This window comes from Mus musculus, chromosome 5 (genome assembly GCF_000001635.26).
Source record: "Mus musculus strain C57BL/6J chromosome 5, GRCm38.p6 C57BL/6J".
In the NCBI taxonomy this organism is placed as follows: Eukaryota; Metazoa; Chordata; class Mammalia; order Rodentia; family Muridae; genus Mus; species Mus musculus.
Window position 1 is genome coordinate 114696645 of NC_000071.6, and position 26272 is coordinate 114722916.

Consider the following 26272-nt stretch of genomic DNA (forward strand, 5'->3'; position numbering starts at 1 on the left):
TTTTTCTTACATTTATTTATTTGTAGAGGGTTTAGCTCACACTTCTGCCCTTGTGTGGAGGTCAGAGGACAACTTGTGGGAGTCAGGTCTTGTCTTGCATCGCGTGGGTCCTGGGGACTGAAATCAGGTCCTTAGGAGTTTCTCCTTTACCGCCAAGCCATTCCCCCACCCCCTAGATTTAACTGTAAACTTGGCACTCTAGAATCACTAAGAAGAGAGTCTCAACAAGGCATTGTCTTTTGTTATTGTTGTTTGGTTGGGTTTTTTTTTTTTTTTCGAGACAGGGTTTCTCTGTGTAGTCCTGGCTGTCCTGGAACTCACTCTGTAGACCAGGCTGGCCTCCAACTCAGAAATTCGCTTGCCTCTGCCTCCCAAGTGCTGCGATTAAAGGCGTGCGCTAACACGCCTGGCAAGGCATTGTCTAGATCGGGTTGGTCTGTAGGGATTGTCTTGATTACGTTGACATGGGAAGACACGCCCACCGAAGGCGGAACCATTCCCTGAGTCTGGGGAAACTGAGCTGAGCAGTAAGCATGCGTCTGTCGGTCTCTCTGCTCTTGGCTGTGGACGTCACTGTCGAGTAGCCGTTGTAAGTTTCCTGCCTCCTCTGTTGTGGTGGGCTACGACTGGAATTGTGAGCTAAGATAAATCCTTTCTCCTCTAAGTTGCTTTTTTGTCGGGATATTTTTATCAGAGCAGCAGGGAAAAAGATGAGGACCCCGTGGCAGGAATCAGGAATCTCTAGGCAGAGCAAATGTCTCACTGCGTGGCTAAGAAGCAAAAGACAAAGAGAAAAAGGGTCTAAGGACCCAAGATCATTTTCAATTCCAAGCCCCCCGACCTCCCCACCCCCAACCCACCCGACCTCCCGACCCCCCACCCCCGGAACAGTGACAAGAGGACCAGTCCTATGCTCCCCCTAGGGTTCATACCTTGCAGATTATGTCAACTGTCAACACTGCCTTTGGCTGTGGACCTCAATTTGGTTTGAGAGACAATCTCAATATGAACCCTTAGTTCTAGCCCAGGTTGGTCCAGAATGTGCAATCCTCCTGCCTCAGTCCTCTGACTGCTGGGAGCATAGGAGTGTGTCACCATGCCTGCCTAACTCCAAACCTGTAATATATGGGCCTGTGAGGGACAGTCCATATTGAAACTGTATCAGCTGGCCCACCTAGATCCCCTGGGTAATCCCCTGCCTCAGGATCCTGGAGGACCTTGTGATACTTATGTCAACTTGGTGGGATTTAGGATCAGGATGAAAACAAACCTCTGGGCCTGTCTTTGAGGATGCTTTTAGATCGAGTTAACTAACCCTACCTGACTGTGGGTACCATTCTCTGGACTGGGACCCTAGGCTGAACACAGCATTCATCTCTCTCTGCCTAAGGGCCCAGTAACCCTCAAACTCCTCCTGCCATAAAGTTCCTGCTCTAATGGACTGTCCCTAAGCCGCAAGCAGCGCATACCGTTCCTTAAGTGGCTTCTGTTAGGCACACAGTCATTCCAATGAGAAAAGCAATGCAGATCTCGTTCTCAGAAACAAGGCAGTATTTAGAGGTCTCAATGGTTAGGAGCCAACAGTCAGTCTACCACACTTCCCTTCCGTAGCCTCGCTGGTTGGTCTCCTGTGTCACCTGAGGCGTCCCAATGGTGTCCTCCACGTGGGGCTGATGTGAGCTTTCATGGATTCATGAGAATCTGGCCATGGGCACAGTTATTAAAAATTGATTTCTTGAGTCATTTCCACCCAGATTGGCTACTGTAGGGGAAACGGATCCTAACGATCGTGTCTCTCCCCTTGCCAGATTTTCAGCAGGATTAAGTGTACCAAACGGGCTTTGTTGAGCCAACTCCTCTTAGTGTGAAGAGCCACTGTGCCAACTGCCTTTCTGTTCCACAGGGCTGTCTGCCACCTCTCCTCGGCGATGCCAAGATGACGACGGAGCCAATGGGCCTGCCTGCCGCCATCCTGGGAAACAGGGCGGCACACGGCAGCCAAATGTTTGAAAGCTTTTCATCTCCTGGAGGAAAATAAGGTTTTGGTCATTTAGACAGCAGAGTCATATTCCTGTGTGTGTGTGTGTGCCTCTGTGTGTGTGTGTGTGTGTGTCTGTGTGTGTGTACGTGTGCATTCAGGAGTGGTGTGTGTGTGTGTATGTATGTGTGCATTCAGGAGTGGTGTGTGTGTCTGTGTGTGCTTATGCATGCATGTGTGTGTTTGTGTTTGTATGCACTTGGAAGTATATGTGTGTATGTGTGTGTGTATGCTTTTGGGAGTGATGTGTATTGGTGTGCATATGCATTTTGGGAATAGTGTGTGTGGACTCGTGTGTGTGTGTGTGTGTGTGTGTGTGTGTGTGTGTGTATACTTTGTCTGGTGTGCCACAGCAATGTCACCAGGGTCATGCACACAATCATAGGGTGTCCTTCTGGTAGACAGCCTAAGATCCACGTCCCCTCCAAATAACCTTTGTCACTTTCAAGAGGAACTCGACGACACTGGCAGATGCCTCATGACTCTCATGTGACCCATGTCCTGTTTATTCTGACCAAGAGACTCTGCCACTCAGAGCTCTGCTGTGGTGATGTTTGGGCTCCACTCAGTCGGTCGGGTGGGGCAGGGGATATGGTGTAGCAAGGCACAGGAGAAAAGGGAAGCAGCTCTCATTAAAGACCCCAGGAGCCAGGCATGATGGTGCATGTCTGTAATCTCGGTCCTTGGGAAACAGAGACAGCAGGATAGCCGCAATTTCAAGGCTATCCCAGATAATTAGAGAGAAAGCCCAGAGAAAAGGGGGTGGGGGTGGGGTGAGGTGGGTTATCTCCAGTCTTACGCACGTTCACGACCGGTCAGGAAAGACGCAACAAACCAGAATCTTCTGCGGCAAAGCTTTATTGCTTACTCAGGAGCAAGAGAGGAAGAGAGAGGAAGAGAGAGGAAGAGAGAGAGAGACGCAGAGAGACGCAGAGAGAGGAGCAGAGAGAGAGAGAGGCAGAGAGCAGAGGAAGAGAGCAGAGGAAAAGACGAAGAGAAAGAGAGGAAGAGACGAAGAAGCGAAGAGGGGGAGTGCCAGAACCCCGTCCCTTTTAAGGAGAATTATCCTCCGCCTAGGACGTGTCACTCTCTGATTGGCTGCAGCCCATCGGCCCAGTTGTCATCACGAGAAAGGCAGAGCACATGGCGGGAAAACTGCCCCTGCACATGTGCAGATTATTTACTACTTAGAACACAGCTGTCAGCGCCATCTTATAATGGCAAATGTGAGTGCGGCTCCCCACACTCCAGGGCAATATTATGTCTTTCTGGATGTGTGTGCTGAACCAGGGAATGGGAAAAAGGGACAACAGAGGCAGAGATAGAGTGACCTGGCAGTCAACACTCTTGCCTCAGGCTAGGGTAGCACTAGGCCAAGAGATTTCTAAGTGGTGGTATAGAGCAAGCAGACATAAGTCTCAAGGGCTATGCAGGTCAGTGGAGGAGTTGATTAGGTTGGCCCTTGATGCCCCAGTGGGAACAGCCTAGGCAAGCCTGAGCTAGATGATGGACAACTTCGAAGAGCCGTGAAGGTAGATTTCTGGAGCCCTTCTTGGGGTGACTGAACCCTGGCCCTGGCATGAGGAAGTCCTGCTTACGCTCACAATGCCAGGACTACAACAAACCAGCGCTCAGAAGGCTCCCCAGCAGACAGCACAGTGTTGGTCAGGAACTTTGTGGATGAGTTTAAAGGCACTCACTAAGTTGCGGACTCAGAAATGGTTAAACTGCCTGGCAGTCGTGGCGCACACCTTTCATCCCAGCACTTGGGAGGCAGAGGCAGGCAGATTTCTGAGTTCGAGGCCAGCCTGGTCTACAGAGTGAATTCCAGGACAGCCAGGGCTACCCAGAGAAACCCTGTCTCGAAAAACCAAAAAAAAAAAAAAAAAAAAAAAAACCAAAAAACAAACCAAACCAAAAAACCAACTTAACAACTTGAGATCCCAGAAGGCTTAGACAGGAGGATTATCATGCTTAAGAGTTTAAGAGACTGGGCTACACAGTGAGTTTTACAGGACACCCTGAGCTCAAGAGGGAGACCTTATCTCAGATAGATATCTAGATATCTAGATAGATAGATAGATAGATAGATAGATAGATAGATAGATAGATAGATAGATTGGGGCTAGGGATGGCTCAGTAGGTAAAGTGTGCACTGTGCCAGCATGGGGCCCTGAGGTTAGATCGTTAGGGCCTATATAAAAGCCAGGTGTGAGTGCACACATCTCTAACCCCAGTGCTGGGCAGGGAAGGGACAGGGGCTCCTGGGGGCTCTCTAGCCCACCAGCCTTTTGAAAATAGTGAGCTCCAGCTTCAGTGAGAGATCTTATCTCAAACAACAGAGCTGATAGTGGAAGACACATATGTCTTCTGGCCTCCGTGTGCACACATATGGGAGAGAGTACTTCCACATACAAGTGCACACATACGCATACATCACACCTATATAGATGCACTTAGCACCATACATATATTACACACATGTATATATCACACATACACAGATGCAAATACCATATATAGGCATTTATACACATATACACCTATATGTGGTATGTACACACATATATATATATATACATACACATATACACATATAAATATAATATACAACACAATATAATATCATTTTATGTATTATACATCATACAATTATATAATATATTAATAATATATGTTATGTAATTTTATATAATATATGTGTTTGTATATGTATATGTATATATAAATAGCAGACTCTATGCAGAAAGAGCTGCAGTGGGCAACTGAGCTCCCTGGAGATGGCCCACCATCTTGCTGGGCTGCAATGGGTGAATTCTAGTGAGGCAAGTCCCCTGAGACTTCGTCCCAAGATTGCTTCCTGCTACTGATGTGCTTTCTCTCTTTTTAAAAATATTATTTATTTATTATTATATCTATGAGTACATTGTAGCTGTCTTCAGACACACCAGAAGAGGGCATCAGATCCCATTACAGATGGTTGTGAGCCACCATGTGGTTGCTGGGAATTGAACTCAGGAACTCTGGAAGAGCAGTCAGCGCTCTTAACCTCAGAGCCATCTCTCCAGCCCATGTTTTGAACTTATGAGTTTATGAAACACTGCTTTAAACTTACTATCGACATCTTTCTGTAACTCTCTTTTCTGTTACATTTTTATCTGTGATGTCATTTTCTAAAGAACTTTTGTCTAAAAAGGTATAAAAGGTCAGGAGGGAGATAACGACTGGACTGAAAAAAAGATTAAATAGGGCTAGAGAGATGGCTCAGGGGTTAAGAGCACCGACTGCTCTTCTTAAGGTCCTGAGTTCAAATCCCAGCAACCCCATGGTGGCTCACAACCATCCGTAATGAGATCTGATGCCCTCTTCTGGTGCATCTGAAGACAGCTACAGTGTACTTACATATAATAATAAATAAACTTATTTTAAAAAGATTAAATAATAATAATAATAATGTGCTCAAATTTAAAAAAAGGTTTAAAAAGGGCTGAGAGAAAAATTACAGTGTGGCTGTTGAGATTCTGCTCTATCTACCAAATATACATATTTGTGTGTGTGTGTGTGTGTGTGTATATATATATATATATATATATATGTCTATATAATATGCATATGTCTGCTTTCTATATATATGTGCACACATACATATGTAGGTATATGTGTAAGTATGTAAGTATGCATGTGCACTTGTGAGATTGATGAAACAGGTGGTTGGACCTGGCCGTAGTGTGTGTGTGTGTGTGTGTGTGTGTGCATGACCTCTGTATCCTTTTCTTTCTCGCTGGCCTCTTAAGAGTTAAAAGAGTTCAGAGATCCTCACCAGGCATTCTTGGCAGCCCCAGATAATTATGTATTGTTTCATTATCAGTGCTGACCCATAAATCATCCGCCACTCTCATATCACACATGCATATACCATATACCTACAGACATGCGCTCAGTTAAAAACTGCAGTGCTAACAAAAGGCCTGAGCTCTGAGTCAGGCTTCTTGCTGAGTCTCATGCACTTGGCGTCATCAGGGACTGAACTTTTCCCTCATTCCTCTCAGATAGAGGCTGTGCTGGGTGGCTTCCTGCTGGTGATGTGCACTACTGAGGGGCTCTGGCCATGTCACCACACCCAATGCCACCATCTCCCCAGCAGATGTCCCCACATGCCACTGAATGGAACTGTGCCTAAAGCCCACACCCATCCCTGTCATTCACAGGGGGTGGAGCTGTACTGTGGCCACCTTGGAAGAAGAGGGATTTACATCGACCAGAGAGCACAGCCCTCTAACGAAGACTCACAGGCCATGCAACCCAGTGAGTCCCCAGCTTCTCCATTAACAGGCGATGTGCAGTAAATTGACAATCGTCACACACCACAGGCTGACCATGTCCCTGGCATTGTGTATAGAGAGCAAGCAGTTAGTGGACGAGTAACCGTTTTAGCTGCAGTTTATACACAGCAAACTGAAGCTCAGCCTAAAGCACTCTTGGAGTCCACAGGGACTCCTTCCACCCAAACAAGCTGGGGTCTAAAGATAATACAGGCAGACAGAACAGGGAGGGGCATTCCATCAGACAAATGTATCCCAGCAGACGGAAGCAGGTAGGGCTGTCTGAGGTGCCGAACAGAAGGATCCAGCAAGAACAGAAGGTTCTGGAATGACATTCCATCTGTAGCCTCTTGTTGTACATAAAAACTAGGGACAGTCGCTCCATGATAGGCGGATAGAGGCCTCCCAAGGGAGGTCCCTCCTGATGCCCAGAACTGGTGACCATGTGACTAAATGTGGCCAAAAGGTCTTGGCAGATGTGACTAGGGTAAAAGGGACCTTGAGGGTGGTCCCAGAGAGCTGGAAAGTGACAAGGAGTTAGGGGATCGGTTCAATTCCCAGGACCATAAGAAAAACCAATACAGAAAGCAGATGCACAGGCCCCATCTATATCAGTAAAACAAATAAGTCAGCACTTCTTTGGGGGGCGGGGAACTGGGTCTCGGTCTCTGTTTCTGACAGGGTTGTAGTGTACAACCTAGGCTGGCTTAGAAATCATGATCTTCCTGCCTCAGCCTCCTGGGTGCCAGTTACAGGCATGTGCTGCTAAGCATCAGATAATTTAAAGTCCCCCCAAGTGCTTCTATCGCAAGTGACACAACTGTGTAGCCTGGGACCCATTGGTGTTCCATTTCTCAGCAACAGTGACAGCATTACACAAACTCCAGAGTCTGTGGTGAAACTGAAAACCTAGAGAAACAGAACACAAGGCCGGGCCGAAAGCTGCCCCCAATGCTACTGGCTGTCTTCAGCGAACACCCTGAATGGCGTTTTGTTTTTTCTCTCCTGAATACTTATTGCAAGTTTGCCTGTTACAAAGCTGGGCTCTTAGAGAAAGCCTATGAGCTGACCTTTGTCATCAGGGAGGGTCATTATCTTAGCCCAAAAGACACTATCGAAGCCAGGGCAATTGATACTGAGATGCTGAGAAAGCCGAGAGCAGGTAGGTAAGCATGCCCTAGAGAGCACCAGCTGGTAAAGTGAGGACAGAGCCCGCTGGGATGGCTACAGCTGAGCTGACAGAGAGCACCTCCTTGTCTGTGCCTGCCTCCCCATCCTGTCTCCTTCCAAGCCAAGACAGACCCAGGTGCAAGCCACCCTCTCCCCACCTCGCTTTCTTGCTAGCCTTCCCCTGTTAGTCCCTCACTGGCCTAAATACTAAACATTAAAATATGGAACATAAATATTTTATGCTGCTAGACCTCCTTATAAAGTCAATCTGCTTTGTATTTGCAGATGTGTGTGTGTGTGCACACATGTGTGCAGGTGCATGCTTCCACGGGCATGCATGTGTGTGTGTGCACATGTGAGTGCAGGCCACAGCATGTGTGTGGAAAGCAGAGGACATCTCTCAGGAGTTGGTTCTGAAGTTTCCATCTTGTTTGAGGCAGGGTCTCTCTGGCTTCACCGGCCAAAGCATAGACGTTGTCTTATCTGGTCTATGAGCTACCTCTACCTTCAATCTTACCACAGAAGAGTTGAGATTACAGACCAGTGATACCACATCTGATTTCCTTCCTTCTTCCTTTCCTTCTGTACTGGCTAGTTTTGTGTACAACTTGACACGGGCTGGAGTTATCACAGAGAAAGGAGCTTCAGTTGAGGAAATGCCTCCATGAGATCCAGCTGCAAGGCATTTTCTCAATTAGTGATCAAGTGGGAAAAGGCCCCTTGTGGGTGGTGCCATCTCTGGGCTGGTAGTCTTGGCTTCTATAAGAAAGCAGGCTGAAGGCTGGGCGTGGTGGCACATGCCTTTAATCCCAGCACTCGGGAGGCAGGGGCAGGTGATTTCTGAGTTTGAGGCCAGCCTGGTCTACAAAGTGAGTTCCAGGACAGCCAGGGCTACACAGAGAAACCCTGTCTCGAAAAACCAAAAAAAAAAAAAAAAAAAAAAAAAAAAAAAAAAAAAAAAAAGCAGGCTGAGCAAGCCAGGGGAAGCAAGCCAGTAAGTAACATCCCTCCATGGCCTCTGCATCAGCACCTGATTTCTGCCCTGCTTGAATCCCAGTCCTGACTTCCTTAGTGATGAACAGCAATGTGGAAATGTAAGCTGAATAAACCCTTTCCTCCCCAACTTGCTTCTTGGTCATGATGTTTGTGCAGGAATAGAAACCCTGACTAAGACACCTTCCTTCCTTCCTTTCTTATTTCCTTCCTTTCTTCATATTCCAGGGATCTGAACTCAAGTTATTAGACATCTCCCAGAGCCTGGGTTTTGTTTTTTTGGGTTTTTTTTTTTTTTTTGAGACTTATTTTATAGCCCAGGCTAGCCTGAAACCCATAAGCCAGCCATATCCAGCTTTGGCACTGCGGCCGCAGCAGGGAAGGGGAATCAGGATAGGGAGGGCCTGGGCTCTGGCCCCACATCCATGGATCTTGGTTCAAATTCCAGCCTTCACGCCTCAGCTGTGGTTCCTGGGGCAAGGGAGAATACCTTTGTCTGAGGCTCGGTTGAGACTCAAATTGGGATAATCAAATCTCTCTCCCAATTTCTGGATGGAACAGACACTTTACACATAGGCTAACCAGCTATAGGTGGCAGCTTGTGAGCCAACAGTAGCTGCGGTGCCAGTGGAACTGTTAGCCAGTGTGAGGTCCAGGGACAAGCTGTGTGTGAGGCATAAGCCCTCGGGCCCAGAACTTGGGAGGCAGAGGCAGGAGGCCAGTATCAACTACACAGTGCCCTCTAGCTTGGGTTGGACAGCAAGACCCTCTTTCAAAGGAGGAGAGGGAAATGCAGGAGGAGGAAGAGGAAGAGGAGGAGGAAATGCAGGAGGAGGAAGAGGAAGAAGAAGAGGAGGAGGAGGAGGAGGAGGAGGAAAAGGAGGAGGAGGAAGAGGAGGAAGAGGAGAGGAAATGCAGGAGGAAGTCCCTGAAGTCATACCACTCTTAGGAGCAGGTGGGTTTCTATGGCAACTCTACTGTAGAAGAAACTGAGGCCCAGAAGGAAGCAGGCTTGCCCAAAACAAATCAGAAATGAACCCCAGGTTTCTCCGGATCTAACTCACATATGCCTGAGGTTCTCAGTACAGCTCAAGGAGTTGTCAACAGATGTGTGTACTGGGCTCCTTCAATGGCCTGATGGCTCTTTCTGGCTTAATCATGCCAGATGGGGGTGCCACCTCCTCCCCCATTGGAGACGGAGCCTGGGAAAGGGTAGCCCTAGGGTCAGAGAGTGACCAGCCCAGGTTGGCCATCTCTGGCATGCTGCAGGTTTGAACCTGGTTATTGGCTGTGGAGAGCCAACAACACTGTACAGCCAGCTCCAGGTGAAACAGAAACATCAGGCAGGCACCACGAGGAACAACAGAATGGAGGAGTGAGAGAGCAGAAAAACTTGGGAAGCAGAGGCAGAAGGAAGTGGGTGGGAAAATAGAAGAAAAAAGAATGATCGAAGCTGGGCAGTGGTGGCGCATGCCTTTAATCCCAGCACTTGGGAGGCAGAGGCAGGCGGATTTCTGAGTTTGAGGCCAGCCTGGTCTACAGAGTGAGTTCCAGGACAGCCAGGGATACACAGAGATACCCTGCCTCAAAAGGAACAAAACAAAACAAAACAAAAAGGAATGATCGAATATTTATCTATATCTTTACATTCTCGTGGAGGGCACTATTTTAGTATTATTTAGTAAAGTAAAATACTATTTTAATATTGTACATTATTTTAGGGCTTGAACTCAGAGCTTTGAGCATGCTACATATGCCCAATCCCTTTTTATGTCTTTCTCTTTTTACTGGTATTAGGTAGTTAATGCATGGACGTAAGCAACCATGCGAGTTACAGTTATTAAAACCTTTGTACCCAAGCCGGGCATGGTGGCACACACCTTTAATCCCAGCACTCAGGAGGCAGAGGCAGGTAGATTTCTGAGTTTGAGGCCAGCCTGGTCTACAAAGTGAGTTCCAGGACAGCCAGGGCTATACAGAGAAACCCTGTCTCGAAAAACCAAACCAAACCAAACAAAAAAACAAAAAACTTTGTACCCACTACCAATTTTTTTTAAAGATTTATTTATTTATTATATGTAAGTGTAGCTGTCTTCAGACACTCCAGAAGATGGAGTCAGATCTCATTACTGATGGTTGTGAGCCACCATGTGGTTGCTGGGATTTGAACTCCAGACCTTCACAAAGCCACCGTCAGAAGAGCAGTCGGGTGCTCTTACCTACTGAGCCATCTCACCAGCCCCTCACCACCAATCTTAAGGCTACAGTAGTGTACCAATGACGGAGGTCATTACAGAGGCCAGCGGTTCTCGGGTTCTCGGCCTCCGTTGCCTACGGGACACACCCGCGGATCTTTGCAAATCATTTATTTCCTCACTCTGGCCAGGGGATGATTCTCATTAAACCTACCCTCACTCCTCCACCTTCCTCCGGTAACCCCACCCCCACCCCCCCACCCCCACCCATCATCCTGACTGGGTCACTAAGGTTTCTTTTCCTTACCCTACATCAAGGACTAACAAGTACTGTCGATTTACCTCCCACCGCCAGGTGGCGCCAGAGAAAAAAACCACCCACCATTCCTTTTTCCTGGAGAGCGGCGGGTGTCGCGCGGGAGGAAGTTTGTCCATCGCCGTGCTCCGTTGTCCCGCGGGCTGCCCGGCAACCGGCGAGGAAACGGCTGGCGTCTGTGCAGTGGGCGCCTGGGGACCCTCGGAGCGAGCGGGCGCGTGATCGAGCTAAGGCCGGCGACCCTTCTCCGCGAACTTCGGACACGGAGTGCATGAGTCAGAGGTTAGGCTGGGCCGAGGGGCGGGGACGTGGCATCCTTGTAGCCGCGGGACCTGTAAAAAGTTGTATGCCTAGCGCTTGGCACATACCCGTCATCTTCACATCATTGTCGCAGGTTATTTCTGCTTGCTTTTTGAGACAGGGGGCTTTCTGGTTTGCTCAGGTTGGCTTTGAACTCCTGGACTCAAGTGATCTCTTCACGCCTCGGCTTCCAAAGTACGCGGGACCGCTGGGGCATGCCCCTGGGACCTGCTTGTCACTGTAGTTTTTATGCAGAATGTAAAAAACCTCTATTTCCTATCCCAGGCATGTCAGGACATTTTCTATGTCTGCAATCTCCCTGATAATGGCTGGCCACTACTGGACACAGTGCACGTTTATTTAAATTGATAATTTGCAGCCTTGGTGGCAAATCTTTTAAAACTTTCTGGCATGGGCCTCCTTCACAAAATTTGATCATTCGGTTGTCCTAGGGTGGGAACGTGGGCCTTAAAGCTGTGAGAAAGGTGCAGCCAAGGGGCGAGTGACATCAATAGAGAGAGGAGGCATCCGAGTGGGAGTGGGGCTTTAAAACTGTGAGAAAGGTGCAGCCAAGGGGCGAGTGACATCAATAGAGAGAGGAGGCATCCGAGTGGGAGGGGGGCGGTCCCTGGCTTTACAACTGGCTTACTTTCTGCCCACTGCTGTTTCCTTCAGATGGCTCTCCCCACGTTGCCCTCTTATTGGTCCAGCCGGAAACACATGGATCTTCGCCAGCGCCAGCATCAGCAGGAGGACCAGTTTCGCCAGCAGTGGGAACAGAACAGTCGCTATTTCAGGACCTGGGACATCCACAACTCGAAACAGATCGAATGGAGCTCCAAGATCTCCTACCAGCGGAGGCAAGTGTCTGTGTGTTGTCCTGCCCACTGGTTCCTACCACGGTTCGGGGAATGTAGCCTAGGGGCTTAGGGACTGTGGCTTGAATTATCTCCTGATGATGCTGGAAACTGTGCTGTGCTGGGGAGAAGTACTGTACATTTTGTTTTTTGTTTTTTGTTTTTGTTTTTGTTTGTTTTTTTGATTTTTCGAGACAGGGTTTCTCTGTGTAGCCCTGGCTGTCCTGGAACTCACTCTGTAGACCAGGCTGGCCTCGAACTCAGAAATCCACCTGGCTCTGCCTCCCAAGTGCTGGGATTAAAGGCGTACGCCACCATGCCCGGCAGTACTGTACATTTTAAAAGATAAACCAGAAGGCAGCGCTAGTGTCTTCTCGGTAGGTGTTTAGCCCCCCCCCCCAAGAATTACATAGAAATGTACATCAAACTGTGACCTGGTGTGACTGATGTCCAGGGAACTCCTTAACCTAGCATGCACGCCTACCATTGTGAGAAGATGAAGGAGGAGAAGAGGAAGATTCTGGAGCTCCGGCGGGAGAGGCTCAGAGAGCTTCTCCTGGAGGAACAGGACTTGCTGGCTGCGGAGCTGGATGAGCTCAGGCTGAGCATGGGCCTGCGGGAGCAAAGGCTCCGCGAGCAGCACCAGGACCTGAAGTCAGCCCGAGAAGAACAGAGGAAGCTGGTAACTACCCTAGTCCGGAAGCAGGTTGCAGGGCGGTAGCATCCCCGCCGGAACGGACGAGTGCGCCTACGGGGTTGTTCTCGGGTGCCTGTTCCGACGAGATGGTCAGGTGACTAGAGCCCATGGGGAAAACCGCCTCCAACCCCCCACCCCCACCCCCCAGAGAGGAAAGGCTTATTTTTAGCTCGTGGTTTCTGAGGGTCTCCAGCGATTGTAATGAGGAAGGCATGGAGCCTGTGACCAATGGAGCTCAAGTTGCGCTGGCTCAGGAAACAGGATGTTAGGAAGAGGGTTCAGAGACCCACCACAGTGGACTGTTGCCGCCAGCTAGTACCTCATCCCCTTAAACGCCCCCTGCCTCCCCTGAACAGTGCTGGAAGCTAGGGAGCAGTTGTTTTCAATGTTGCTTTTGCTGTTTTGAAACGGTCTCACTGTGTAGTCCTGGTTTGCCTGGAACTTTGTTTATAGACTAGCCTGGCCTCAGAGTCCCAGAGATCTGCCTGCCTCTGCCTCCCACGTGCTGGGATTAAAGGTGGATCACCGGCCTGGACCAGAGCAAGCCTTTGAAATGTGAGCCGTGTTGAGTTGAGATTCAGCACGTAACAATGATCTGAACCTCATTTGGTAACCTGTTAGTGCCAGCTGGGGTGTATAACCACGTTTTGTTGGCCCTTTGAGGATGTAGTCCAGGTTGGCCAGCAGTGGCTGTCCCACAGCAGACAGACCAGAAATCCCGCAGTTGTTGAGCCCATGAGGCTCAGATATCTCTGCGCTTCCTGCCTGGTGCTGGAGTCTGGGAGGGTTTCTGCAGAACATCTGGCTTTCAGTCTGTGTTAGGACCCTGAAGAAGTTGGAGGTCATTGTAACCTCACGCTTTCCCACCTGGCCTCTTTGTTCCCTGAAATAACAATTCTGAGATTTTTTTTATCTATGAATAAACGCCTACGCCAATAGCTTTGGCTTGTTCCCACGAGCTTATAACTCAGTCATCCTGTTTAAACTAGCCTAAGCCGTGCCACGCTGTTAGTTACCTCTGCTCAGGTTCATGTGTCTGTCTCTGCCGGCGTTGGGGTGAATCTCCTGCATCTGACTATTTCCCAGAATCCTCTTTCTCCCCCCCCCCTCCCCATGCCTCACCTTCTAATCCTGCCTCAGCTCATTGGCCAGAGGCTTTTTTGAGACCTGATGCTTCCACACAGTACACTGCAGAAGAGTCTCTCTGCAGGTAACACTGGCCACGGTCATAGGAGAGATGAGCTTGCCAGCACGAGTAAGGGGAAGCAGACAGGAAGCCAGCATCCACTCTTATGTACCTTTATAGGGAGTGTTTGGTATGCGGCTTATAAGTCACTGTGTGGGATTCACCTTCACTTTTTTCAGTTCTCTGGTCCCACCAATACCTGGGAACGCTATATTTTATGTTTTGGGTGGCTATGGTAACTAGTTGCAGTCTGTGTGTTTTAGCTTAGTATGTATTTGGAAACTTCTGCCCCTAGAAGGGACCCAGCCATAGCATCAGATCTTAGCTGACTCTTGGTCCACTGAGACAGGCATTTGTCCATGCCCTTCCGATTGGCTCTGATGCCCCATCTCCAGAGCTGGTGTGCAAAGGCAGCAGGATTTAACGGCAGACGGGGGTGTCATCACTGAAGAGAGAAGCTGACTTCTGTTGTATCTTGTCTAAGTGTGGATGAATGTGAATAGTGACCTCACGTCTCCTGTGTTTTCTTGATAGATTGCTGAACGACTTTTATATGAACACTGGAAGAAGAACAACCCCAAACTTCGAGAGGTGAGAACGAAGCCTCCCATTGCTTCGCCTGCGTAGGCACCACCGCGGTTTCAGATTTTGTTCCTTGTTTCTGGGTCTGGATGTGTGTTGGGCTGATACAGAGGGCAGAAGACCTGGCCAGACAGGGCTGAGCAGCGAACTCTGACAGGCAACCTGCCTTTGGGGGTATGTTCTGTGGCTTAGGAGCTCTCTGCCCAGTGGGCTGCAGAGACCTGGGCAGTGGGCTCAGGATGCTGCTTTCAGTTGGATAATATGGTGTGAGGAAAGGGCCTTCTGGATGGAGATGATTGGAAATGCTGCCCTGTGCCTCGAGGACAGAACCGAGGAAGCTATAAAGGGCCAGGTGAGACCAAGATGCCCCATGGCTAGGGAGTCCTGAAGAGATAAAGCTGGTGAGGAGATGGGAGACAGACCTGGACCAGCACTGCCTGGCCTTCCTCCAGAGGCTCTGGACCACTTTAGCAATGTGCAAGATCACTGCTGTATGTTGGGATGCTCCTCTTGGCAGCATGGTCAGCGTGAGCCAGGCAGGCTGGTGCTGTGTGTTGGGTTCCTAAGGTGAAGCCTGGTGCTCCTGGGTGGAGGAGACAGGGGCCATATCTGCATCCTGTCTTGGTTGGCACCTGTCACTGCACAGAGGTTGGCTGGAGGGCATTATGCCAGTTACTGCTACTGTCTACTCACTTCAGCAACGTTAGGACAAGTCTGACATGGTCACTTTCCGTAGCTCGTTGTGTCTAGAAATTGCCAGTAGTGATTCCAGGTGAGATGGCTCCGCAGGTAAAGGTGTTTGCTGCCAAGCCTGGTGGCCTGAATTTCATCCCAGCACCAACACGGCAAAGGACAGAACCAACTCCCACAGGTTGTCTTCTGGCCTACACATATACAACACACACACACACACACACACACACACACAATGTAAAAGATATTTAAAAAAGGAAACAAGAAAGTTAGATGGAGTAGTTCACTTTTTTCTTTCTTGTTGTTGTTTCTTTGACTGTTTTTTATGAAACAGGGTCTCATTACGTAGTCCTGGCTGTCCTGGAACTCCCTATGTAGACTGGGCTGGCTTTGAACTCACAGAAATCCACCTGCCTCTGCCTCTCTGCCTCTCTGCCTCCTCTGCCTCCTCTGCCTCCTCTGTCTCCGCCCCTGCCCCTGCCCCTGCCCCTGCCCCTGCCCCTACCCCTGCCCCTGCCCATCTCAGCACTGGGGAGGCGGAGGCAGCTGGGTCTCTGAGTTCAGGCCGGAAGTTTTGGCAAGCCAAGCTCAGGGCTGGCTCTGCTTACCCAGCGTCTCCCAGGCTCTCCTTTCAATTTGCAGTTTTGTTTGAGAAATGCTCGCTGCCCTCCCCTGGGCTCCGAGAGAGAGCATTGGCCCTTTGTGACCAGGGGTAGACAGGGCTTAGAAGCACGTGATCCTTTGGTTTCCTATTTGCTGATCATTCAGATTGGATTTTGTTGTTGATTTTTTTTTGTTTTGTTTTGTTTTTTTTTTTGTTTTTGTTTTTCGAGTCAGGGTTTCTCTGTGTAGCCCTGGCTGTCCTGGAACTCACTCTCTGGACCAGGCTAGCCTCGAACTCAGAAATCCGCCTGCCTCTACCTCCCAAGTGACGGGATTAAAGGCGTGTGCCACCACCGCCCAGCTCGTTGATTTTTATTGACGATTGTGTGTGTGAGGGGTGCAGATGTGTTGTAGCCCCTGTGTGGAAGTCAGTGATCAACCGTTGGGCGTCACTTCTCCTCCCGTCCCCCAGCCTCCCTTAGAGGCAGAGTCTGTCCTTTTCTGCTGCTAAGTTGAACTCTGGGCTAGCTGACCCTTAAATTTCTGGGCTTGTAGAGAGTCCTCTAGTCTCTGCCTCCCACCTCACCACAGAGGTGCAAGGAGCCCACACACACGCCATCCCGTCCTGCTCTTTACATGGGCAGTGCCAGGGATGGACCTCAGGTATGCAGACCACGGCTTTACACTTGACCCCTCTCGGTGGCCCTCATCAGGCTGTTTTTGTTGGGGTATCGAGTCATGGTCAGGTGGCACTGACCACAGCAAGTCACCTCAATCAGTCTCACACAAGCCCTCGGGCAAAGTAACATTTTCTTTCTCACCCTCAGCTTGAGTTGGACCTTCACAAGAAGCACGTGATAAATTCTTGGGCAACACAGAAAGAAGAAAAAAAACAGGTATGGAATGTGTGACCCTCACACACTGTCGGCACTTGTGACTCTGTCCTGTCTCCATGCTCTTGGCTAAATGAGCAGCAGGTGCCTGCCTGGCTGCTTGCTGCATGTGCAGGCTGAGGTTTGCTTTGAGCATGCTCATATGCATGTTCTTGTGTGTGTGCACACACATTCACATGTACGTGTGTGCACGTGTGTGTGGGTTCACATGTGTAGGTGTGTATGCGGGTGTGTGCATGTGTGGGGGTGATGTTTCTCAGGAGCCAGCTGTCGTTTTTTGAGAGAGGGTCTTTCAGAAGTCTGTAGCTTTCCCAAGTAGACTTCCAAGGACCCGTAGGGACCCCCTCACTTTCCACTTCCCTGGGACTAAGGCTACAAGGGTGGACTCTTTTGCCAGCTTTTTTAAATTAAAAAAAAAGTTTTTAAAATGTATTTTTCTGTGTATGGGTGCTTTCCCTGCATGGATGTGTGTGTGCCTCAAGCATGCCTGGTACCTTTGGAGGCCAGAAGAGGGTGTTGAATCCTCTGGAGCTGAAGTTATGGACGGCTTCGAGCTGCCATGTAGGTCCTGGGAATTGAACCTGGGTCCTCTGGAAGAGCAGCCACAGTCAGTGCTCTTAACCATGGAAGTGTCTCTCAGCCAGCCGCAGGTTTTTATTTTTTATTTTATTTATGTGTGTGAGTGTGTGTGTAGCACATGTGTGTAGCGTGTGTGTGTGTGTGTGTGTGTGTGTGAGTGTGTGTGTGCTGCATGTGCTGGTATCTGAGAGGTTAGGTGAGAGCATCAGAGCACTTGGAGGAGGAATTGGAAAGTTCGTGAGCTGTCCAATCTGGATACAGGGGTCTGGACTCAGCTCATCCTCTGGAAGAGCAGCGTGAGCCCTTAACTGCCAAGCCACCTCCGGCCCCAACATCATAAACCTACATCACAAACACTCGACCCTGGCTTATCTAGTGCAGCACCTCTGTGGTCCACAAGACACATGTGCCATTTCGAGTCTAGGTTCATTGTGTTATCTTGTAAGCCGGGCAGGAGGAAGGAACCTGGCGTTGCTGAGCCCCAGGGCTTCTGTGCTGAGCTTGCCTGGGCTCTGCCACCCACTGAAGGGCTGCATGTTGACCCGTTGTCCTCTTATAGCAAGAAGCCACAGAGAAGCAGGAGAACAAGCGGTTGGAGAACCAGTACGCAGCAGCCCGCCGGGAAGCCGAGGCGAGGATGAGAGTCGAGGAGGAGAGGAGGCAGCTAGAGGGGCGCCTGCAGGCCGAGGCGCTGCGCCAGCAGATGGAGGAGCTGAAGCAGAAGGAGATGGAGGTGAGCGGGAGCCGCTTTACACACTGCTCTAACGTACCTGGGAATGGGGGCATTTCAAAGGCCATTCTGAAAAGATCACAGCGGGGGTGGGGGTGGGGGGGGGGTCTGTGAACCCGATCCAGCCTGTGTTCTCTCTTCTCGCATGTGCACCCCATTCATGGTTCTACTGAGATGCTCCACAGTGTGCCTCGGACTTTGGAACATTATGGTCTAAGACATACCTGTCCGCTCAGATGACACACCTCGCCAGGGCCTTTTCGGGGTTTTCCCAGTGGGACATGGTCTAGCACCCAACACACAGCATTCCACTAGTAACAGCTTTGGGTCTCGGTATGTAAGTCATGAGGGAGTTTGATACACTGTGGTCTCCTGAGAGAGCTGAGTCCTCTGTTCAGATGGAGGGAGGCCTCTCTTTGGTCTCCTGTGTTTCCCTCTCCCTGGCCCCGTTGTTTTAATAACTGGGAATGTGGTGCCCAAGCAAGGACTTGCTCATCTCTGGCCTCACCCGTGGCTGCTGTGCTGGCCAAGGAAACTGAAGCTAAGTTAGCTAAGTGTGGCCCAGCACTGGAAGTCTCTCGGGCTGGGCCAGCCTTGCAGGAATGGCTTAGTTGAGGTGGGACTCAAGAGTCACATGAGGTGGCCATGACATTCGGGGCCAGCCTGGGCTCACATAGTACCTGCCAGACCTGGGGATGTGCAGAAGGGCAGTCTGATCGCCCCATCTCACCCGGGTTTACTGTTGTAACCACAGGCAACCAAACTGAAGAAGGAACAGGAGAACCTGCTGAGGCAGCGCTGGGAGCTGGAAAGGCTGGAGGAGGAAAGGAGGCAGATGGCCGCCCTCCGGCGCAAGACAGAGCTGGGGTGAGTCGGGGATGCCCAGGGCTCTCCCCAGAGGGTGGGTCTCTTGCCTTCTCAGGCGTCCTTGGAATCTCCTGAGAACCAAAGGCCACGGTGTGGTCTGTAGGGTGCTGCTGGTAGCTGGTAATCGGCCCTATGGGGACTGAAGCTGCCTGATTCTTCCTGTCTTTAGGCGCTTCTTGAAACATCAGTACAACGCGCAGCTCAACAGGCGCACCCAGGAGATCCAGGAGGAGCTGGTGAGTGAGCTGGCAGGCTTTTCCCCATCCTCTGGGAACAGCATCACCAGTGTGCAGGCAGGACCTGATGTGGGCAGAGCAGTGCTGGTGGACGGTGCAGAGAGGAGGGGAGCTTGCAGCACGGTCCCTTTCACAACACTACCCATGTGCCTGAGCTGCTGGGCGCTGTGCGACCATGGTGGACTGTGTTGCTTTAGGTTTTTGTTTGTTTGGTTGTTTTGCTGTTGTTTTATTTATATGAGTACACTATCACTGTCTTTGGACACACCAGAAGAGGGCATCCGATCCCATTACAGATGGTTGAGAAGCCACCGTGTGGTTGCTGGGAATTGAACTCAGGACCTCTGGAAGAGCAGTTAGCGCTCTTAACCCCTGAGCCATCTCTCCAGCCCCTGTTTGTGTGTGTTTTTGAGGCAGGGTCTCACAGTGTGCCCTTGGCTGGGTAGGATCATGCTATGTAGACCAGCCTGGTCTCAAACACACAGAAATCCACCTGCCTTTGCCTCCCAAGTGCTGGGATTAAAGGTGTGCGCCACCATACCTGGCTCGTAGGCATTCATTTAAAAATAAGTAAATGGATAGAGTAATGTTAGGGAACGGAGAGACAGCTCAGTGGTTAAGGTCACTTGCTGCTCTTGTAGAAGACCTGGGTGTGGTTCCCATCTGCAGCCATGCCTGCTCCCACGCAGGTGCAGATTCTCTTGGTCTTGTTTACCACACACCCAACAGCGGCGGATCCTTCTGTGCTTGTTTCTCAGGGCCCTTTCAGTTGCTTTGCACACGACGGTTTTTATAGGGAAGAGTGTATGTTGGGTGGGCTTTGTAGCAGTGGCTGCTTGGTGTTCCTGTCACGAGCTGTAGTAGGCTGTGGGTGAGCACACCCATATTTCCTGACCATCTGCCTCCTCTGGTCAGACTTGGGTATGCTGTCACTGTTCTGCCCCACCCCAGAATCTCCCCCTGCTTTTGTTGTGTAGACATGGTAACATCTCACCCCCTGCCCGTGCGCATTCGTGCGCATTCGGTGATGTCTGGGTTTCCCTGTTTACTGGAAAGTTGCGGCGAGCAGTTTGTGCATGTGTCTGTTTGAGTTCTGCTGTAACTTAAATGGGTTCTTGCTATGTAGTGTTAAGTGTGCTGTCGTAAATGTCCAGGGGCATATGCCTGTGGTGGCACAGATGGCAGGAGGGGGTCACTCCTTTTTTTGGGGGGGGGTGTTTCGAGACAGGGTTTCTCTATATAGCCCTGGGGCTGTCCTGGAACTCACTTTGTAGACCAGGCTGGCCTCGAACTCAGAAATCCACCTGCCTCTGCCTCCTGAGTGGGGGGTCACTCCTTTTACTGGCAAGCATCTGTGCCTGAAGCAGACGACGTGGTTATCAGAAGCAGCACTCCAGCCCCTTCCCTTCTGTCCTGAGGATGTGTGTCAGGCCCTACATGGCTGGGTAGCAGGGACTATGTGGGAAAGTGGGCTCACCTCGACGCTGCCCCAGGGCTCAGAGCAGCCCACCCACAGGCCCTGCCCCTTCACCCAGGAGGTAGATGGGCGGATCCTGCAGGCCCTCCTGGAGAAGGAAGGCGAGTTGCAGCAGGTGGAACTGGCCAGGCGGGAGCAAGCCCGGGCCGATGCGGCCTGGATGAAGCAGGTCATCGAGGAGCAACTGCAGCTGGAGAAAGCACGGGAGGCAGAGCTGCAGCAGCTGCTGAGGTGAGCAACCCTGCTGGACAGGAGGCTCCGTGAGGTGCCCTTAGGTCCCTGGGTGGGTCACTTTTGTTCTGCGACATCTGTCCTCGTGACTCCATCCCCGGGGAATATGTCTTTGTTAGTGGCTTAGGGTAGTGACCTAATGTTGTTCAAGGTGGAAATCATTACGGTTCAGAGTAGCTGACGTGTTCATGTCAAGTCTCAAACAGCGTGAGGAGGGTGTTTGCAGGGTGCAGATGTTTAATGCTGCTTAGCTCTGTAACAAGATCCTGGGGTCTGGATCCTAACGCCCTGAAGATGGTGCTGCCGTGGTGCCTCAGCTGGTCTCCTCCTCAGTGTCTCCTTAGCGCCCAGGAACTGGGACGGCTGGGACTGCTAGCCTGTGTGCCCAGCTTTGGGTCCTAAAAGCCCAACCCATAGATGGAAATAGCCAAATAGCAGGTACTAGATACTGATGTCCAGACACCATTATTGGGTCCTGACATTCAGCCAAGCCGTAAGTGCGTGGCACATGGAGACCTGAGGGGGTTGCTAGCTGTCTAGAGGCTTTAAGCCACTAGTCATCTTGGGAATGTGGTGACCGGGCTCGGGTGCAGGCCATAGCCTCCTCCTGTCTCTGGCTTCCGGTCTCATCAGCACTAAATGATGACCTAAAATACTAGAGACGTGTCCCTAAGTATCATTGTAGGAAAGCTGGTGTGGACACTCTTGCCTGAAGCTTGGTGGCTGCGTGTGCCCTCCCATCCATCTTGTCCCTTTTGTGTTTGTCCAGGGAGGAGGCCAAGGAGATGTGGGAGAAGAGAGAGGCCGAGTGGGCCCGAGAGCAGGTCGCGCGGGACAGACTGATGAGTGAGGTAATTCCAAAAAGCATGCTGGTGTTTTTTTCTCCCCACTGTGCATTTGATTGGGAGCATTCTCACCAGCTCGTCATCAGTGACAACACTCACAGCCATAGTGTGCTCCTCCACCGTCGAGCAGGCTCCCTAGGGTCAGCCGCTAGCAGTGGGGCAGCGTCTGTGAGGGCTGCAGGGAACATAGCTGCCAAGTCCTTGCCACCTGTGCGCTGAAAGCTGTGCCAGCCAGAGTGGCCTGGAACGATCATGTCTGCGTGTGGCAATCGGTCCACGGTTGGTGGTGTTCACTCTTGTATAACGCATCCTGTGGCTTTCTACCTTCCTCACTTCAGTGTCCTCCCTGCCTGTTCGTGGCCACGTTATTGTCCCCTCCTTACAGAACACATGCCAGCATGTCTGATGGTTTCTTGGATCCAGGGCTGGGACTGGAATATCCGACTGCTCTGGATCGAGGTCTAAGCCGCAAACAACAGCAGGCATCTGCCTCTTGGAGCAGTGGAGGGGACGCCTGGCTCCATCTCCCTACCTGTGTGGCTGACCCCTGGTGGGCCAAGTCTTAAGTGTTTCTCTGAAGCTCCTTCCTCCCTGTGGAGAGGGCTCCGTGACGTTTTGCTGTCCTCCCCCGAGCACTGCTCTGTCCTATGGGTTGGTGTCGTTCAGGGTTCCTTTTGGCTCACAGCTCTCAGGTCACAGTCTGTCACTGAGGGAAGGGAGGAAGGCTGCTCGCTGACTCACTTGCTCCTCATGACTGGCTTAGGGCTCCACGCCCAAGGGTAGTACCAGCCACCGTGGGCTGGGCCCTTTCCTGTCAATCATTAACCAAGAATATTCCCTGCTGACCTGCCTGTAGGCCAGCCTGGTGGAGGCATTCTCTCACTGGGATTCCCCTTCCCAGATGACTTTAATGTGTGGAGAGTTAGAAAAACAAACTAAACTGACCAGGGCAGTTGGCATGGATGCGAAAGAGCAGTGGTCTGCACTGGGCCTGCGGCTCAGGCCTGCTCTCCATGTATTAGGGTGGACTAGGCTGGGTTGGTAAGGATGCGGCTGTAGCTGGGCTGAGGCTTGGGTCAGGAGGTTTAGACTGAAATGCAAACCTTCTCTTCCCCCTCGGCCAGGTTCTGACCGGGAGGCAGCAGCAGATCCTGGAGAAGATTGAACAGAACCGGCGGGCACAGGAGGAGACCCTCAAACACAGGGAGAAACTCATCAGGAGTCTCGAGGAGGGGAAGCAGTTAGCTCAGCGAGCCAAGGAGGAGAGTGAAGAGCTGAAGTTGGCCAGGAAGCAGGAGCTGGAAGCCCAGGTGGGGCCCAAGGGCAAGGGCGGCCTCGCAGGACACTACAGAACAGAGCTCGGCCGAGGTCCTTGAGTCCAGTCCATTGCTTGCTTACATCCAAATCTCTCTCTGCTGCAGGCTCCATCCTGGTTTCCTAGTCTGTGGAAACCAGGCTAATGTCACTGTCCCCTTTTCTTCTTTCTATCCTGTTCTCCAAACACATGGCTGCATTCAGAGCTCTCACATGGTTCACAGCACCATCTGTATGGCCGTTCCCAGTCCTCAGGTTCTTGTCCTGGTTTCTGGCACTTGCCATCTGTGTCCTTGCTTGAAGGAGGGCTGTGCCCTCTGGGCCTTGTTTCTGGTGACTCTGTTCTCGGTGTCCAGGTTGCAGAGCGCCAGGGCCAGGAATGGGAAGCAGCCCGGCAGGAGGAGGAGGAAGAGGAGGAGGCCAGGCAGGCGGAAGAGCACTCCAATGCTTTGCTGCAGCAGGAGGCGAAGACCATGGCAGAGAAGGGCTATCAGCCCAAGGTGGGTACCTGCCAGGTGTCGAGCCCCCATGGTGCCATCCTCAGCTCTTCTTGTCTCCTCCCTGTGTCTGTCTGTCCCGACTGGTTATAGCCTCTGTTCAAAGGCTGTCATTCCTTGACTTGACTTCAGATAGTCCAAGGGTTCTTCTCTGATCCCCTTGGCTTCAGCCTTTGCAAAGACCCAGAGGCTGACTGCTGGTTGGGGGGCAGAGTGCAATCTAGAAGAGCCCTGGCCATAACTGGTGAGAGGTGACAGCCGGATCAGGTCCCAGCTGCCAGTGAAGCCAGGTGACCAAGAGATCTACACCTGTCTCCCCCTTTTCCTCTGTTCTTTGTCTCTTTCTGAGCATCCTTATGTGTGAGCCCTGAGCAGGGCACCATGGAGCATGTAGGAGCAAAGGCTGTCATGTCTGTTGTGAGGGACCTGCTGACTAGGCTCTCTGGAACTAGGGCCGCCTGGCCCCTGGCATTCTGAGGGGTGTGTGCTGCAGAGAGCATTCATTGTTTCCCTGTCAGAGAACCCGGGGCCTGGGTGGCGTAAGGCTAGAGTGGGTCTTCCATTTGCTGTAGAGCCTCAAAGCCCTATAGACAGAGGGCTCTAAGCACAGGGAACAGCATTTCCAAAGTCACCCGAGCATGCATCAGTGTGTCAGGATGCGCTTCACAGAGCACACGCAAGTGTCTCAGGGCAGGTCATAAAGAGCCTTATTTATGGCCCAGAGTCAAGGCTTTCTCAGCGGTACATGAAAACCCACTTGTGTGCTCCTAAAGAAAAGGGAGTCGGTTCCCAGTGTTCCAGACTGCTGACCTGAGGGAATGTTATGTGCTTTCTCTCCTCAGCTTCACGGACACCTCAGAATTGCTTGGGACTGACGTTGAGCACAGAGAAGCAAACCGACTCACTACCGCTCCAGACAGTTGTACGGTGTTGGTGCTGGCCAGTGCTCAGGGTGCTGCTAGCTAGTTGAGCCATACCTGTCAGGCACATCATGGGCCATAGATGTCAGGATGCCATGGGTGTGCAGCGTCCCCTGAGAGCCCTTCTCACCCCGACAGGCCTTGGCTTCAGTGCCACCAGAGATCAGGAATGCTTTATAAGTACATGTTAGAGTTAGTCTAAGAAGAAGTCATGTTCCCTGACAGACAGGAGTACCATGACAGGAATACGTAGGTTCCTCTCATCTCACCTGTAGCTGTCAGCTCAGGGAGGACCAGCCACAGAGAGGAGGGAGCTGTTTAGGTTTTCAAATTGCTGTTCAGAAGTTATTCTATTGAGGGCTCATAGGTCTTGGTGCAGTTATTGCCAGTTATGAGCTGTGTAGCCCCAAGGCCCATGTGTGTACTGTGGAAGAGCTGGCAGTCTGGAGAGCCGGTGACAAAGGCGCCCTTGTTTGGAAGTGTTGTGAGGGCTACCCCTAGGGGTTGGGGGTTCTCAGCGTGGAGTACTTAACCTTCCACTTGTGTGGTCCTCTGCCCAGCTCCACACCACCAAGAAGAAAAGAATCCTACAGAGCACTTGAGCCCAACATGTGCCACCCCGAAAGAGTCCTCAAGGTCACTTGGTTGGCTAGCCGACAAAGGCAGAGGCTTGACTAGGGACCTCCTGTGTCTGTGGAAGCCCAGTGTGCAGCCCCATGGGAATTAAGTGCCCAGAGAGACATGTGACCCTGGAGAAATGGCATGAGACTCGGAATCACAGATGAGCTTGTCCCCACTGTTAGATCCCAATACAAGTGGCCATGGGTCCTCATGGCGACAGTCGGGTTGTTATGGCTTGTATCTTTCCGTAGCCTTCCTCGAGTTGGCTTTCACCCCTATATTCCAGATTCTGCCCACTCTAGCTGAATATACGGTGTTGTTCCTGGTTATGGGAACCGAGAGTTTGCCTGGGCTCTGAGGGCTGTATCACTTCCCTTCCATCACGGAACCGGTTCTCAGCCTGTTTCATTTCCTGCTGAGGTCCTTGGATGTGGCCCCCAGCTCTGTTTCCACTACACATTTGTGAGCACTCGCCCTCGTCAAATGCTCACTAACTGAAGTAAAGCTCTATCTCAGTATCACCTCAGGCTGTCACTGCTGCTTTCTAGTGTGTTAGGCTGGTGGGCGCTGGGTGTTACTGGCATGTCATCATGTAGCACAGGACCCTGTTTGACTTAAAGTGGTCCAAGATCTCTTGAGTCCGTTCCTCTAACGATCATTCTGTATAGAGATGGGATGCAGCTAAGGGCATGGACTAATGGAAGCTCTGTGCAGACAGCCTGTCCTCTAGGCTGCTCTCTTCAGTCTCCCTAGGGGAGCCGGGCCTTAGGAAGTCTCTGGCAGGAATCAGATACTGCACTGCGCCACGGACACACGGACAGCACAGCCTGAGACAGACCGTGGTGCCACAGGAAGTCAACATAGCTCTGTTCCTTTATGGACAGAAAGCTTTCCCGCCACCTGGGTCTTACGGGTTTTAGGAGCTTTCTGTTCATGAACTAAAGCAGTTGCTTTCAGGACTGCGACGCTCTCCATGACCTGGCTTGGGGTCAGCCATGTGGAGTCTGACATCTCATCTTGATTTGAGGATGGGGACCTTTATGGTCACCAGGACACAGTTGTGCGCTCTGTGAGCAGTTGCTACAATGCCCTACCTTGCACTCCGCAGCT

The 26272-nt window shown here is 51.1% G+C and overlaps 1 protein-coding gene, 1 long non-coding RNA gene and 1 other non-coding gene across 8 annotated transcripts; 2 read left to right on the forward strand and 1 right to left on the reverse strand.

Annotated features, from left to right (window-relative positions):
• On the reverse strand, positions 1–11175 carry Gm34931. Of its 2 annotated transcripts, none has more exons than XR_387595.3 (3): positions 11101–11175; positions 1470–2024; positions 1–770 (listed from the first exon to the last, which is right to left on the reverse strand). It is a non-coding gene; the product is annotated as a predicted gene, 34931 (long non-coding RNA). The 2 variants fall into 2 exon arrangements; XR_387594.3 differs by lacking the exon at positions 11101–11175 and adding an exon at positions 2842–2873.
• Positions 11135–25683, forward strand: Tchp (trichoplein, keratin filament binding). Of its 5 annotated transcripts, XM_006530508.3 has the most exons (14): positions 11191–11316; positions 12010–12194; positions 12390–12568; positions 12663–12873; positions 14609–14665; positions 16780–16848; positions 17984–18157; positions 18909–19021; positions 19191–19257; positions 20793–20965; positions 21735–21816; positions 22935–23120; positions 23481–23624; positions 24464–25683. In XM_006530508.3, exons 4-14 carry the CDS (start codon positions 12664–12666, stop codon positions 24494–24496), a joined length of 1308 nt encoding a protein of 435 aa, XP_006530571.1. In that variant the 5' UTR covers positions 11191–11316; positions 12010–12194; positions 12390–12568; position 12663; the 3' UTR covers positions 24497–25683. The 5 variants fall into 5 exon arrangements, with proteins under 5 accessions (NP_084268.2, XP_006530572.1, XP_006530571.1 ...); NM_029992.2 differs by lacking the exon at positions 12390–12568 and having other exon boundaries at positions 11135–11316; XM_006530511.4 differs by lacking the exons at positions 11191–11316; positions 12010–12194; positions 12390–12568; positions 12663–12873 and adding an exon at positions 12906–12982.
• On the forward strand, positions 22871–22934 carry Mir7028 (microRNA 7028). Its single transcript, NR_105995.1, has one exon. It is a non-coding gene; the product is annotated as a microRNA 7028 (primary transcript).
• Positions 25684–26272: the final 589 nt, after the last annotated feature.